Genomic DNA, 15668 nt, shown 5'->3' on the forward strand with positions numbered 1-15668 from the left:
GGTCTGGATGTGACAGTACAGGAAAATAAGGGGCTGAGCGTGGAGAAGAAGCAGCTTCTGTCCAAAAGGCCTGGGACAGACAAACACACATGAGGACGCAGTCAAGGATTCCTGTACAGAGGACATGGAAGCTTGTTCAAAACAGTGGTGTTTTCCAAGGAGAAAGGAAGGGTCAAGAGAACGTAGAACCTCTCACTGAGATTGAGATTTGCAGAGAGGACAGATGTCCTGTGGGGTAGCAACCAGGTGTCCCTGGGGCAGAGGAGAGGCACGCTGCCTGGTTGGAGGCTCTTGGCAGACAGACTGAGGCCCCATATGGAGTCAGAGACATGAACAAGAGTGGCAGCCAGCTCACCAGCAGTCTGGACCTTTGCTCAGTGGTCAGAGTGGAATGCTGGCAAGTAATTTCGGTGAGAGGGTCAGAGTGCAGATTGTCTGCAGTGGGAAAGGGGAATAGTTCAGGGAGAAGAACTTCCCAGGGTGGTTGAGGGGATTCACTTTCTTCGAGAATGTATCTCTCTTGGTGGAAATAGTATGTCCTTGTAGTGCTGTGGTGGTCTGGGTCTTGGCCTGGTAAAATGAGAGAATGGGTTTTAATGTTGGAAAGAAGGAAGGTGAAAAGGTTTCCAGCCTTTTTGTTTTTTATTTTTATTTATTTTATTTTATATAAATATATATATATATATATATATATATATATATATATATATATTATTTTTTTTTTTTTTAAGAGGAGGTAAAAAGGGTGAGCAGTGGTGGCAGGGGTTGAGGGGTAGAGGGTGGGGAGGAGGGAAAGAGAGAATGTTAGGCAGGCTCCACGCCCAGTGTGATGCCGGATACGGGGCTCAATCTCACAACCCTGCGATCATGACCTGAGCTGGAATCAAGAGTTAGAGCCCCACCCTAGTCACGCAGGCACCCCAGGTTCCAGCTTTTAAGGGCATAATAAAGACCAATTCCTTATTTATATTTAATAACATTGTTTTTTAAAAAGCAACTCTTCATGTGAGAAAAATGTAATGCAGGGCAAATAGTTGGAAGCGTACTTCCTGCTGGAGTCTTACATACGTCCTTAAGACACAGGTCTTTGTTATAAAAGCCGTTTCATGGGTGCCTGGGTGGCTCAGTGGGTTAAGCCTCTGCCTTCAGCTCAGATCATGATCTCAGGGTCCTGGGATCAAGCCCTGCATCGGGCTCTCTGCTCAGCAGGGAGCCTGCTTCCCACCCCCTTCTCTGCCTGCCTCTCTGCCTACTTGTGATCTCTCTGTCAAATAAATAAATAAAACCTTTTAAAAATAAAAAATAAAAGCACTTTCATGTAATATGTCCATGTATTGCATGGTTTGCCTTGGATAAATATGCTTGCTAGATACTTAAGTTGTTGCAGCTTAAATATGCATCACTTAGGGGGCCACGTGGGTGGCGTTAGTTGGTGAGCATCTGCCTTTGGCTCAGGTTATCATCCCAGCATGCTGGGATCAAGCCTCACATCGAGCCCGCATCAGGCTCTCTGCCCCTTCTGCTTCTCCCCCTCTTGCTGTTGCTCCCCCTGCTTATGTTCTCTCTGTCAAATAAGTAAATGAAATATTTTTAAAAATATGTGCATTACTCAGTCACAGAGCATCACTGAGAGGCCCTTCGTTTGGACCTAGAGAAACTGCTGGGCCTACCTCATTCACCAAATAATATCTTGCTGACTTCTCCCAACTGTTATCCAGCCCTGTAGATAAGCAACATTTGACTATATCTTTGGTGTTTTCAGGTGGTTTACATCTTGGAGAAAAAACATTCCCGGGCAGCAACTGGCTTTCTCAAACTCTTGGCTGATAAGAACAGTGAACTGTTTAGGAAATACGCCCTGTTTTCTCCCTCGGACCACCGAGTGCCTAGAATTTATGTGCCTCTCAAGGACTGTCCCCAGGACTTTGTGACCCGGCCTCAAGATTATGCCAACACACTGTTCATCTGCCGCATCGTGGACTGGAAGGAGGACAGCAATTTTGCCCTGGGGTAGGTGATCTCTGGCAAGAAAAACCACAGAGTGCACACAGAGCTCAGTTTAGGTGGCCTTTTGGTAAACGCTTTTGTATATTCTAATTATTATTTCTTTATTAAAACATAGGTACTTGGCATATTTGGGTCCTGGTTTTTCAGAAATTGTTCTTAGCTATCACTTTGGTAACTGTAGGCTCCTTGAATTGCCAGGCAATCACCTCTTTTTGTTTTTGATTTGGGACATAAAACATAAGCACATTGTGAGTCTCTACTTGTTTCCCATTATGTCATGAACCTTGTTTGTACCTGTGAACTGTGAGGGATTTATTGTATCGAACAATCAGACTCTTCCGTTCAGATGCCAGTGTTAAAATATGCAAAATTCCAGCCATTCCAGGGGACCCCAGTCTCTGTGCTTTAAAATATAAATATGAGGGAGCACGGTGTGGGGGTGGTGGAGGTGAACAGGTCAGTGGTGCCTGGGGCCCCCTTGCAGACCAGTTTGTGTCTTCCTTCAGCTGGTGTCGCAAAAAGCAGGTCTTGGACCTGAGGAGGAGGATTTGTGGCCAGAGCTGCTAAATAGTGGCAAGATTGAGATTTGTGTCTGAATGATGCCGGCCAGACTGCCCGGGATAAATTCTCTGCTACGCCTGTTTCACATCCAGCGGGGGAACAACAATGTCTGCTTTCAGGTCCTGCATGTGTTCTCCAGTGTCAGGATGGGTGTCCGCTTTGTATCTTGGGAACACTGGGGCCAGGACATGCGGTTCTGGGCTGGTCACTATGGAGCTGGTGTGACCAATTCCAGTGCGGTCATGCGGTCCCAGCTGTCTTAGTCAAGGGCTGTTCTTGCAAAACAACCTGACCGGTGCCTTCCAGGTCCTGGGACCATTGGCCAGGGCTTCTCATTAACAAAGGGCAAGTACCTCCTCAGCATTCTGGGTACTCCAGGATCCATTAGAGGATCCTGCTGGGCCCTCTCTTCAGGTTCTGGAAATTACTAGAAGATAATTCTTTCCTCAGAGCTACCTACTGCTGTTACAGCGCAGTCCTTGCCCTGTTGGTGAGCACAGAGGAAGGCTGGTCTTAGGGCTCTTTGCCTTCCCCGTGACTACCCTCCAATTAGCCCCAGTCCCCTCTGCCCTGTCTCCTCTCCTTTCTGCTTTCAGGGGCTTTGTCAGTCCCTTTAGAAAAAGCCTCTCATCTCAAGTTGAATCTTTTCTTTGTGGCTGGGAAAATTCCAGCCACCATGGGTGGTAAGCTTCCCCTCCCGCAGCTTCAAGGCTGGGACCAGGTCTTGCAGGTGAAAGTCAACCAGTTCAAAAAATGTTTGGAGACCTTCAGGGACCCCTGTGATTGTATGGTGTATAACATTTTTATTTTGAAATTTTCCACAAACATTGAGATAATAATACATCAGCAACAACTATCTGCCAATCATATGTAATTTATTATTTTGCCAAAATGTAAATATGAAAGTATATCTTAATGATGCACTTTGTTCGTATCTATCCTTCCTAGGTTTTACTTATGGTGTTAAAAATTAAGTTGCCTGACTGTAAGTGGGAAAGGGTACCATGTTTTTATAGAAGGTGCCAGAAACCAGTTGAACTTAAATATAGATGATGTGGTCACAGAGCATCATGGATAAACCGCTTCATTTCGCTCTGAAGAAACTGCTGGCCCCAGCTGTTTGATCAAAAGCTGTATCTGTTTTCTTCTTATAATTGTATTCATTTTGAAAGAAAAGCAGTAGTAAGTTTTAGCTGTATTTTTAGCCCTTTAAGATGGATAGTGTCTGGTTCATGCATCACACAAAATGAAAACAAAGGTGTACAAGCTAGAGAAGTTTGTTCTGACATTTCTGAGCCAGTTTGGTGACTTGCTTGCTGGTTGTCTGACATGTACAGGATGGGCCGTTGTGGGAATGGTGGTTCTGGGAACCCACACTAGAAGGATGGCCACCATGCACTGCTTTTATCGGATTTGTTCAGTACCTAGTCTCTCATGCCTGGCAAAATAAGTCAAACTAGATCTGTGGGTTATACCTTGTGCCGTTTAAGAAACACTGTCTTGTGCCAGTTTCTCAGTGATGTGAAGATTGGTGTGATTTATATGATCTCAGAGCCGCTCAGGAGCAAGTCTGCTTTCTTTTTTTTGCTCTCAAGTGGAGTGATTGCAGTATCATCATTTTTAAACCTAACCCGTTATCCAAAGGTGACGTCAACCCCTTGAGTCCTAAATAGTCTTCTGAGGCTTGCCAGTTTCTCACCATCAGCTCCAAAGGCCTGATAACAGCTGTGCCACCTGGCCCCTGTTGATTGTGCTTGCCACACTCTGCTTGGCAGCAAAAATGGAAGACTTTCACGTCAGAGTAGGAAATCCAGCCTTGTCTTTTATCTGCCTTATCCCATTGTGTATAGTTGATTGGACTGCTTCCTTAGTCGTCAAGTTGTAAGGGTGTAGTCAAGAAATCTTCAGGATGTGAGTTTCTCTTATTGCTGGAATGGTCTTACAGGTTCCTTTCTCACAGCTGTGCCATTACTTCATCAAGAACTCTTTTCCTTGTGGGTAAATTACAACAGTTGAAAAAGGACTCAGGTCTTTGAGCAGCAAGGATAGTTGCAAAAAAGAACATTCTAAAATAATGGCCATATATTAGTCATGTTCTTCTCAAAATAAAAATATTTGAAGTTCTCATACTTGGATGGAAAACACTACGAAGTTTTGCTCTGCCTTCTTTGTATAAAGACAATAAAAGTTGTCATTTATGGAAATAATGCCTTTTAAGATCTTAGTGAAGAAGAGAAAATTTATCTGAAGAAGAAAGAAAATGTGGCAGGCTCTCCTGATGAGGTTGTCAGATGGTGTCCCTCTTCTGAGGGGTCTGGGCTGCCACTGTTGAGCCTGGTGGGGGTCGCCTTGCCATTTTGTTCTGGCTATCGGTTACTGATCTTTGGGCACTGAGGTTACTGTTTCCCAGTCAGAACACCCTGGGCTAGGATTGCCTGGGCCTGCTCTCTCATCTTTGCCAGGTCTGGACCAGGAGCACGAAGGTGGTGCTTGCTGTGGGTGTGAGCTGTGAGCGTTTGTGGTCCGCTTGCCCAGAAACTCTGCCCGAAAGCTGAGATTAGCTGAAGTGGCTTCCTTCTGAGTTTCTTCCCTGCCCCTCCACTCTGTTCTTAAAAAGTTTTGACCTTCATCTGTCTTTGTCATTGCTCCTAATGATTCAAACCCAAGGTCATTTACTTCTTCTGTAGTTAAATTCAGTTCATGAGACAGGCCTTGATCAACTATGTGTAAGTCCCTCTGCTGTATTGTGAGAAATAGGTAAACATGGTGTGGTTTCTCTATTCAAAGAAATTATAGCCTCATGCAGAAGGACTTGTACATAAATGACAGAGGATTAATTTGACTCCAAGAAATGGAGTCCTACTTGAGCTAATTTAAATAAAAGTAGAAATTAATATAAGAAACTGGTGGTTTTCTTAAAACCCAGGAAAGGAAGTGGAGGTTGGCCTCATGAGGATCTCAGAACCAACAAGGTGGCAGAAGAATCACAGCCTCTCTCTTGACGATCCTGACAAGTCCAGCCACCACCTGGTATCTTTTCTGTCCCACTTTCTGCACATGAGCTCTGTGACTATGTCGCTCTGCACCATAGCCGCTTACCTGCTCAAAAGCGTACATGGCCACAAAATGGCGCTGCCAGTCCCCTGCAGGTCACACACTGAAGCCTAGGTAATGATACAGAAATTCTAGGGTAGAAAATCTTACTGGTCTAGCCTGAGACAGTTATTTGCCCTGATCAGTAATTTTAACCAGAAGCAGTGGTCCAAGGTTGCACGGCCCACTGCCTGGTCAGCAGGGACCGTGGGACTTGAGTCTCTGGGAATGAGCATGGATAAAGCAGACAGATTGAATGGCCCGTCTCTTTACTGTAGCTGTAGTATGAAGCAGAATGTTGTAAGTTCTTCCATAGGAATAAAGTAGTTTTCTGTAAGTCCAGAGGGCATGAGTGAAGGGAGAAATCCAGGATTGTTTCTGGGAGAATGGAAGCCTCTTTGCTGAAAGATCACTTGGACAGAGAGTCTGGAGTGAACAGGAGGGGACGGGACTGAAAGCAGTCATAACGGGCTATTGTATTAGCACAGAGGAGATGGGGAGAATCCGAAGTAAATGAATTGCAGTGAAGGAAGCAAAAGGGATGAAAAGATTCAGGGAGGATGAGGAAGGTGAATTCTCCCAGAGATGATGACCAATTAGAAATGGGGCATGAATGAGAAGGACAGAACCTCGGGTGAACTTGCAGGCCTCTGACTTGAGTGCTGGGGAGACACAATGGCGTTTCATCCTGATGCACTGCGAGTGGCCTCAGCTCCTACCTTTCCCTTCTCTTATGCCTCATCGTTTGCTATTTCCCAAGCTGACTGTGTGTGTTCATAGCTCCAGACGTTTGCACACTATGCTTGCTTTCCCAGCCTTGGGTTTCTCTTCTCCCTGCTGTTTGTTTTGTAAAATACTCAACTTTTAAACTTAACTCCCTTGTCCACTTGAAAAATCTTCCCTGAGTCCTCCCTCCTGGGTGCTCCCATAGTTTGTAATACTACCATTATTGTAGCTCTGGCCTGTTTGCCTTGTAATTGCTTGTACAAGTCATCTACTTGGCCATGAGTTCCTATAGGACATGGATAGGCTGCCTGGTTAGATGGCCTTAAGGAGGCCATCCATCTTGGTGTCCCTTTCCACGGAAACCTTGCTTCTCTGGCAGCCTTAGTGGCACTTTGGTGCCTCCCACTAAGGGGAGAACAAAGACTATTACAGTCCCAGAGACCTTTGGTTGTTAGAAAGTTAGTTTTCATCTTGTTCTTAGCACTGTCATGAGAGATCTCAGTTCAGCCTTGTTACCTCTGTACATCCTATCTGCCACATTTGTGTGACTCTTAGTCCTGTAATGCCAGCAGAAACCTAAAGGTAATCTGTTCTTAATGAACCCTTGCTGGCTTTTAGGGATCACTACTGTTTGTTAGACATACAACATATTTAGTACTTCTGTTTAGTAAAAAGCTCTTGTTCGGGATACTTAAAAAGCCACATTGACTTCCTCGCTGGAATGACTTGTAATTATGTAATCAGATTTATGGTTTTCAGAGCTTCCCAACCCTCTTAAATCATGTTTCCCTTTAGAAACTCTTACAGTGGAATTCATGCCTATATTTTCTGAGACCTTTGTGAAATCTGCCATCCTGAAGTACAGTGTACAGTCACAGCCTTCCGCTTCCAGGATGTCATGAGCATAGAAAGATCATAGTCACTTTCTCCTAGATTTGTCATGGTTTCTTCTTGAATATTGTAGGATAATTCCCGAAGAAAATGGGAAAGCTTTATAGGAGCTACTGTAGGGAACGTGATAGTGTGTCTTGGCAACACTTTAGACTAACTGAAGTTACATAATGTGAATTGATCTGGAGCAGATAGACATAGTATTTACTCTAGCAAACTTTGGTAGCTTTAAGGGATGGGGAGGAGGAAAAATAAATAGGCCAGTGCAAGTCTAGCAGGATTGAGAAATTTTGAGTTGAACATGGGATTGTCTAGGCTCAGTGGGAGACTGTTGAAATGAGGAATAGACAAGGGGTCACAGTGCTGCTCATTTTAATGAGAGAAAAGGAGAACAGCTTCCACTGGAGAGAGTGACTGGCTGAGATGAAGAGAAGGGAAGTTCTGATTGATGAGGCTTGTGGTGGAGGAGGAAGTGGTTGGTCGGTGTGGGGGTGGGGAGTGTTGTCTGTTCTGGTATCTTCATCTCCTAGCTTTGACCTGTCAGATGCCAGTTATCGGACCATTAGAAAAATTTACTGACTGATCGAAGCAAATACTGTGCTTTTACCACGCCATTCAGTTTTGATAGATGCTGAATTTCTTATGAGGTAGTTATGAATTGGGGAGGTGGTCATTAAATTATATTAAGTAGTATTTAGTAGGAAAATGAGATAGTAACTAGGTTGGTAGAAAAAACTGACAGGAGAAAATGAGTTTTATTGAGGCATAGCCTATAAGATTAGCAAATTGAAAAATAGCTCTCTCCACTCTTTCCCTCATTGCAAAAGGAATATTCCATCTTATAAGGGTCTGTCCCTTATCTGAAGACTTTCCTGTAGAAGAGGCTGAGTTGTAAGAAACTTAGACTTTATAAGTCCTTTTTTTTTTAAAAAAAAGATTTTATTTATTTATCAGAGAGAGGGGGGAGGAGAGAGCGAGCACAGGCAGACAGAATGGCAGACAGATGCAGAGGGAGAAGCAGGCTCCCTGCTGAGCAAGGAGTAGGATGTGGAACTCAATCCCAGGACGCTGGGATCATGACCTGAGCCAAAGGCAGCTGCTTAACCAACTGAGCCACCCAGGTGTCCCTTTATAAGTCCTTTTTAAAGGGTATGGCTTTCACTGGCTGATGGACAAACAGCAAATCAGGCTGAGGAGGGGGCTCTTTTTTTGTGACTGTTGGGCTCCACCTGGTGGCCTCTAAGGATCAGCTTTGGGAAAAGCTCCATCTTCAACATTGAGAGCATTCTGGTCACAGCAGAGCAAAAATCAGAGGGATGGAGGAGAATGGTCCTGAGCCAGGCTTCGGTTACCAAACTGTTGTTTAACTTTGTGCTGTGGGCAGTCATGAACACTTCCTCCCTGGCTGTCAGCTTCATCCACAAATTCTCGTGCATCTTCTTGAAAATGCTATCTCAAAGTATGAGAGACCCGAGCTACCATCAGCCTTCTCTTATACTCCTTAAAGGCTTTCGTCCTCCTTTTTTGCTCCCTTCACATTGACATTGGATCTGTCTTCAGGGCCTTCCCTAAAATCATGCAGTATCTTTGAGCCTTTTTTCTTTTCCACATGCTGCTGTTTGCACTGATCTGCCCACTTTCCCTGACATCCCCATTCCTTCCTTGCTGCTTCCTGCTAGGTTATGATAATGAGGCAGAAAGAAGGAAAATAACATGTTCTGTCCTCCTCATTATAGAAAATAATATATAACATATGCAGCCAAAGGCATGTTGTATTTGCCACACTTATTCTTTGCTGTGTGATGTTAACACAACTTCTGGGCCTCAGGAGCAGTTGGTGATGGATTGCCCTCCCCATGCAGCTTCTGCAGGGTCTGATACCACTGCAGCTGTTCACGTGCAGTTTCCAGCATGGACCAGTATGCATGAGAGCATTTATTTGAGTGCTAATCACTACAAGAATGTATGTCTGTCCTCCTGTGGATGGCCTCATTTTAAGGCTAAAACTGTAAGAATATGTGGTGGAAACAGGAGAATGGATGGTTGAGAACACTAATGTTGACTGTTAAGTGTTCTGTTTTCTTAAGGCAAAGAGGCCAACTTGAGGGACTTTCTTATAATCATTTCTTGTATCTGTAGCTGGTTGCTTCCTTCAATAAGTTTTTCACTTGTATATTACTTGGACCTAATGCATATTCATATAAAATATTTATAAGCACACAAACATACATACATATGTATGTTTGTGTGCTTATACACACAACCCCTACCTATTAACTATAAGAAGTTAAGAATGTTGTTTCATCACTGTTCCCATTGATTCTACAGTAGGACCCAGTTGTAATGTCATTTATTGTGAATGGGAATGGTGTTTGTGGAGGAACTCTGGTGAGTGAGAAATATTGAGGTGGTAATCCTTACAAATTCTCTAACGAGGAATGCTCTCTATCTCAAAACTATTTATTGTATTATCAAAATTAGAAAAAAAAATTAACTTTTTTGGAATCATATTATATATTTACTATTAAAATTCTTTAAAACAGGTACCACTGAAAGTAAAAAAAACTTCTAGAATTTCACCCCAGAAACAATCACTATTAAGGGTTTGATGTATATTTGTCTAAAACACTGTTTTTTAAATATTTGCTAACATTCATTGCAAAATACATTTCCCAGATAAAAGTGTAACACTTATGTAATTTTTGAATATTGATAATAAACCAACCCACGAACTCACCACCTAGATTAAGAATTAGATTGCAAAATTGTTAAAGCGCCCTGTGTTCCTCTCTAGCCTGACCGCTAGTTTTTCCCCAGGAGGTAACCACTTTCTCAAACATGCTAATCAAAACATGTTTTTCTTTATACTTTATCTGTATTTATTATCCCTAAAAGTATTAGTTTTGCTTGTTTTCAACCTTACAAAGAATACCATGCTACATATATTCTTCTGTGACTTGTTTTTTTCATTTAAAATTGCTTCTAAAATATATATTTTATTATTTATATTTTTCATTCATTTTAATTCATAATATTTCCATCTCCTGAAATATACCACAATTTATTTATCTAGATGGATATTTGGGTTGAACCAAGGTTTTGCTATTAGAAATAATGCTCCTATGAACATTCCAGAGCTTACTAACTAAAGTTTCTCTAGACTCTACTTAAGGGAAATATCAATGCGTCACACATATGTGCATGTGAAGCTTTACAGCTTTATTGTTTTTAAAGATTTTATTTATTTATTTAACAGAGATAGAGAGGTCATAAGTAGACGGAGAGGCAGGCAGAGACAGAAAGAGAGAGAGAGAGAGAGAAGAGCAGGCTCCCTGCTGAGTAGAGAGCACAAAGCAGGACTTGATCCCAGGACCCTGAGATCATGACCTGAGCCAAAGACAGAGGCTTAACCCACTGAGCCACCCAGGCGTCCCAGGCTTTACAACTTTATAGCCAAACCACTTTGCACAGTGGCTGGCTGTGCCTATTTTTAGTCCTACTGGTAGTATGTGAGAGCTTCTGTAGCTTCACATTCTTAGCAACACTGGGTATAGTTAGACTCTTCCATTTTTGCCATTCAAGTGGGTGTAAAATAGTATCTGTGACCATAATTTATATTTTCCCAATTACTAATGAGATTGAGCATCTTTTCATATATTTATGGTCATTATGTTTTCTAGAAAATGTTTTTATAAATTTTACATTTTATTTCACAGTCAAGTTTTTGTTTAGGTAAATTTTCAGAAATTGCTAAATGATACAGAGACTTCCTATATACCTTTAGCTGGCCGCTCCTTATGTTAACATCTTACATTACCATAGAATATTTATGAAAACCAAGAGATTAACCTTGATATGATACTATTAAGTAAAAGTATAGAACTTATTCAGATCTTACAAGTTTTTCCACTAATACCCTCTTTTTATTTGAGAAACTGATCTGGAGTCCTACATTTCAGTTAGTTGTCACATTGTAGTTGTTCCAGTTTGTGACAATTTGCCAGCCTTGTCTTTCATGACCTTGGAACTTTCGAGGAGTGCTGGTCAGTGATTTTGAAAATGTTTCTCAACTTGGTTTTGTCTAACATTCTCTCATGATTAGATTCAGATTAGGCATTACTGGGAAGGATACCACAGAGGCAATGTGCGTCATATCAGGAAGTATATGATGTCACTTTGTATTACTGGTGATGTTAACCTTGATCACTTGGCTGAGGAAGTACCTGCCAGAATTCCTAACTTAACTGTTTTCCCCTTATAATTACCAGATTTGGAGGAAGTTTTTTTAGGTTACCCAGTTATTCTGTTTCTGCTTAAACTTTCACCCCCTCATTTTAACATTCATTTTTTTATTGGGCTGTTACTTGATTTTTTGGAGTTAAAAAAGTATTCTAGGAAGTAATCTTTTTAGCAGTTACTGGTAGGGAAAATATCCTCTCTGCAGTTTATGACTTGTTTTTTTATGTTACTAATGTTAACTTATGAAGAACAGGCATTTTAAGTTGTATTTTCTAACTTTTTGACACTAGCATGTAGAATTACAATGAACTTTTGTATATTAATCCTGTATCCAGCCATCTTGCTAAATGCCCTTATTAATTTTAATACTTTGGACAGAGTTTTCTTTAGATTTTCCATGTGGAAAACCACATCATTGGTAAGTAACAACAAATTATTTCTTCCATTCTAATCCCTATAACTTTTATTTCTTTTTCTTATCTTCCTAAACTGGCAACTCACAATTGAAGAGAAGATATTTTCTCCACTGATAAGTGATGAAAGTTCAATTTTGAATGAAAGTGATAGTAGCAGGCCTTTTTTTTCCCTGGTATTTTTGAAATGCTAATATTAGTAATTTTGCTAATGTGGCAACTAGTTTTCAAAGGATCTGGATACCTTTTAAATACATGTCTTTGGGTTTTACTTGTTTGTTTTTACTGTCTTCGATTTTCTTAATTTTCCTTTGGAGTTTCAAGGAGGAATTGTATGCCCTTTTTCCAGGCCCCAAAGCATTAGTTCATTTATTCACTACACCATCATGTTTTGGGCACCTAAGATGAACAAGTGTCAGTGTAAGATACGGAAATAATGTTTCTTTTCTTTAGGGTGATCCTCTTCATCTGTTGATAGAGAAGAGGAGATGTACCTAAAGCAATATGACACAGCTAGAAAGTAGCATGGGCCAGAAAGGACATAAAACCAAAGGACAGTGATAGCACCGAGGAGAGAGATCTACTCTGGAGGACAGGATGACTTTGAACGTGGTACATGTTTTATGGGCCTACTTCAATATGGAAGCCATAAAGGGGAGTGCCTTTCAGATAGAAATATATTGCTTAAGGAAGGAGATACTTACAGTATTTTTAAGCTCTGGAACCAATAGTACCTTGTCAATGTGTAGTGGATACTTGCAAGATATATGATGTGAGCAGTGCTGAGATTTTATTTTCGGTAATAAGAGTGTTACATTTTTTATTGCAGAGTGAAGGATGGGAAAAAGAATCTTGTTTCTCACAGAAGATATTTTTAAGTATTTTATATTAGTTAGGATGCTTTTGACACCAGGTGATAGAAAACCCTGACCCAAAGTGATTTAAATTTAAATAAGGGAACATAATATTTTACATAGGTGGAAATCCAGAGGTTTTGCAGGTTCCGGGACTCAGTGACTTAAGGATGTTGGCCTTGGCTATCTTCAGTGATCTGAAGTAGTAGAATCTCTATGGTAGTGAACGTGGCAGCCAGTACGGTCAAACTACATGCTTTCTTGATCACATCCAGCAAGGAAGGGGAAAAGCCTATCCACCAACCGTGATATTGATCACAGTCTCCAGGGGAACCATACCCTGATTTTAATAGAATAATGAAGATCTACCTCTGGAGTTGAAAATGAAATGAGACCCCCATATGAAAAAGTTTAGGTGTCTGTTAGAAAGGAGGAAGGAGGGGATTAATGTTGGGCGGGCAACCAGTACTGGGCATCACAGGTTTTTATTGGATTATAATAAATGTTTCTATGTATTTGTAATTTTAAAATGTTACAATATTATAGGAAGTTTAGAAAATGGGGAAAAAGTCACTCATCATCCTTTCTAAAATAACGAACACTGTTTTTAGCTGTTCCCCTTCAAACTTTTCATAAATGTTTTTACATAGTTAAATTATATTATACTTTTGAACATTTAATGTTTTTGTTTTATGTCAGTATTTTTATGATGCTACATTTTCCAATTATTTTTCTGAAGTGTATAATAAACAAATGAACAAAAATGCTATGATTCAGTTTATCATTTACCTTTTAGTGAAATCTAGATTATTTCTTTTACTCCTTTGATTCATTTTTTTCCATCTTATTTTATTTTATTTCTTTTCAGTGTTCCAGCATTCATTATTTATGCACCACTCCCAGTGCTCCATGCAATATGTGCCCTCCATAATTCACTTTATTTTTAGAACATTTTCAGATTCATAGAAAAATTGTTAAGATGATACAGAGATTTCTTATATACCCCAGACCTAGTTTCCCCCCTATTATTAATATATTAGTATGGTACATTTGTTACAGTTAATGAACTTTAATGTTATTAACTTTTTTTTTTTTTTAAGATTTTATTTATTTATTTGAGAGAGAGACAGTGAGAGAGAGCATGAGAGGCGAGAAGGTCAGAGGGAGAAGCAGACTCCCCATGGAGCTGGGAGCCCGATGCGGGACTCGATCCTGGGACTCTAGGACCGTGACCTGAGCCGAAAGCAGTTGCTTAACCAACTGAGCCACCCAGGCGCCCTAATGTTATTAACTTTAACATTTAATGAATTTTTAAAATTATTAACTGAGGTCCATACTTTTTTCAGAAATCCTTGATTTTTAAAAACTGAATGTCCTTTTTCTGTTCCAGGATACCTATACATTTAGCTGTTGTCATGTCTCCTTAAGATCTCTTGCTGTGAACTTCAAAGTTATTTTTGAAAGACATATTTTAATGCGGAGTAGCCTGATGTGTAGTATTTAAGAGAATCAGCCAGACATTTTGATGCAACATTGAGTCATAGCTGCCCAAAAGGAAGCAGCCATCTTTTATGATAATGATGAGAAGACAGAAACTTAGAAAGCTATAATATTTGAACTATAAGATATGAAAGAGAAAATTACTTTCAGTATTCATCTTAAGTAAAACTTACACCAAAATTTAAAAAATGAAAGCAACTGAGGTTTTTGGGGGGGGTAGGGGATGGGTTAACCTGGTAATGGGTATTAAGGAGGTCACCTATTGCATGGAGCTCTGGGTATTATACGCAAACAGCGAATCATGGAACACCACAACAAAAACCAATGATGGACTGTATGGTGACTAACATAACATAATAAAAAAAATTTTTTTAAATGAAAGCAAACCCTTCTGTAAGATAGACAATGTATGAGTCCGTTCCCTGGTAGGTTTTGTTTTTGTTTAGATCCCAGGATATTCTGATTTTTAGGGTAATGGCAGAATTTATGAGTAAATAGACAGCATGAGAGTCTTTCTGGGACATCTAAAGCCCCAAATGACTAAGCTCTTTCAGCATGCTGACCTGTTAGATTTTTGTCTCCTGCAGGCTGTGCTCAATTGTATCTCCAATGAAAATCTATAATAAATTTATTTAAATAAGGTACTTGGGAAATGTTCTCTGGAACTTAGTAAAATAAATGTTAATTACTACTAATAGAAACTTGGAGACATTGGTGACATTTGGAAGTCATAACCAAAATATAATTTTATGAGCCATATTGTAATTTTAGTAAACAAAACAAGATTCTTCTGATTCAGAATATAGCCTAGTGAAAACTTGTGCCAGAACAAAAAGCACCAATAAAACAAAAGGGTTTTTTTTCATTAAATTTCAGTAAAGGTCCATTAAATGACTGATATGACTTGTTTAGACAATTAATATTAGGTCCATCTTCACCTGCCTACTTTTGTCATCCTTCCTTCAAACCTTCCTTTCCCCACAGAGGTGGATTCAGGACTCAGCACTAGGTGTCTTTTTTGGAGAAATTTCTCCATCTCTGGGAGGCCATAGTTCTTCATCTAGTAGTTTTCCGGAAAAGGTTTATGAAAACTGCATTCTGTTCATTCATTCTTGCATTTAGAAATCCTTCATCTACAAAATCCAGTAATGTCACTAGACTGTGTTTCAGTGGTGTTTTTCTGTATTAAATTTCCTGAGACATGGCATATATGCCCTTTCTTAGAGTATAAAATTTCTTTTATTTCGGGAAAGTTGTCTTAGTATCTTTGAAATGTTTTCTATTCCATGTATCTAGTTCCTTCCTTCAGGAATACCAGTTATGCTAAAGTTGGATCTCTTTCATCTGCCTTTCATATCTGTCTGTTTTCTCTGTAATTAAAAAT

At 40.3% G+C, this 15668-nt stretch overlaps 1 protein-coding gene across 2 annotated transcripts in view; it reads left to right on the forward strand.

The window, feature by feature from the left end:
* The window catches only part of DIS3L2 (DIS3 like 3'-5' exoribonuclease 2), a 365013-nt gene that overhangs the window by 169218 nt on the left and 180127 nt on the right, over positions 1-15668 (forward strand). For both annotated transcript variants that reach the window (XM_059393719.1, XM_059393720.1), the window contains exon 8: positions 1763-2010. In XM_059393719.1, the coding sequence (XP_059249702.1) occupies positions 1763-2010 (248 nt within the window). The remainder of the gene's footprint in view (positions 1-1762; positions 2011-15668) is intronic.

Source organism: Mustela nigripes, chromosome 3 (genome assembly GCF_022355385.1).
Source record: "Mustela nigripes isolate SB6536 chromosome 3, MUSNIG.SB6536, whole genome shotgun sequence".
Classification (NCBI taxonomy): Eukaryota; Metazoa; Chordata; class Mammalia; order Carnivora; family Mustelidae; genus Mustela; species Mustela nigripes.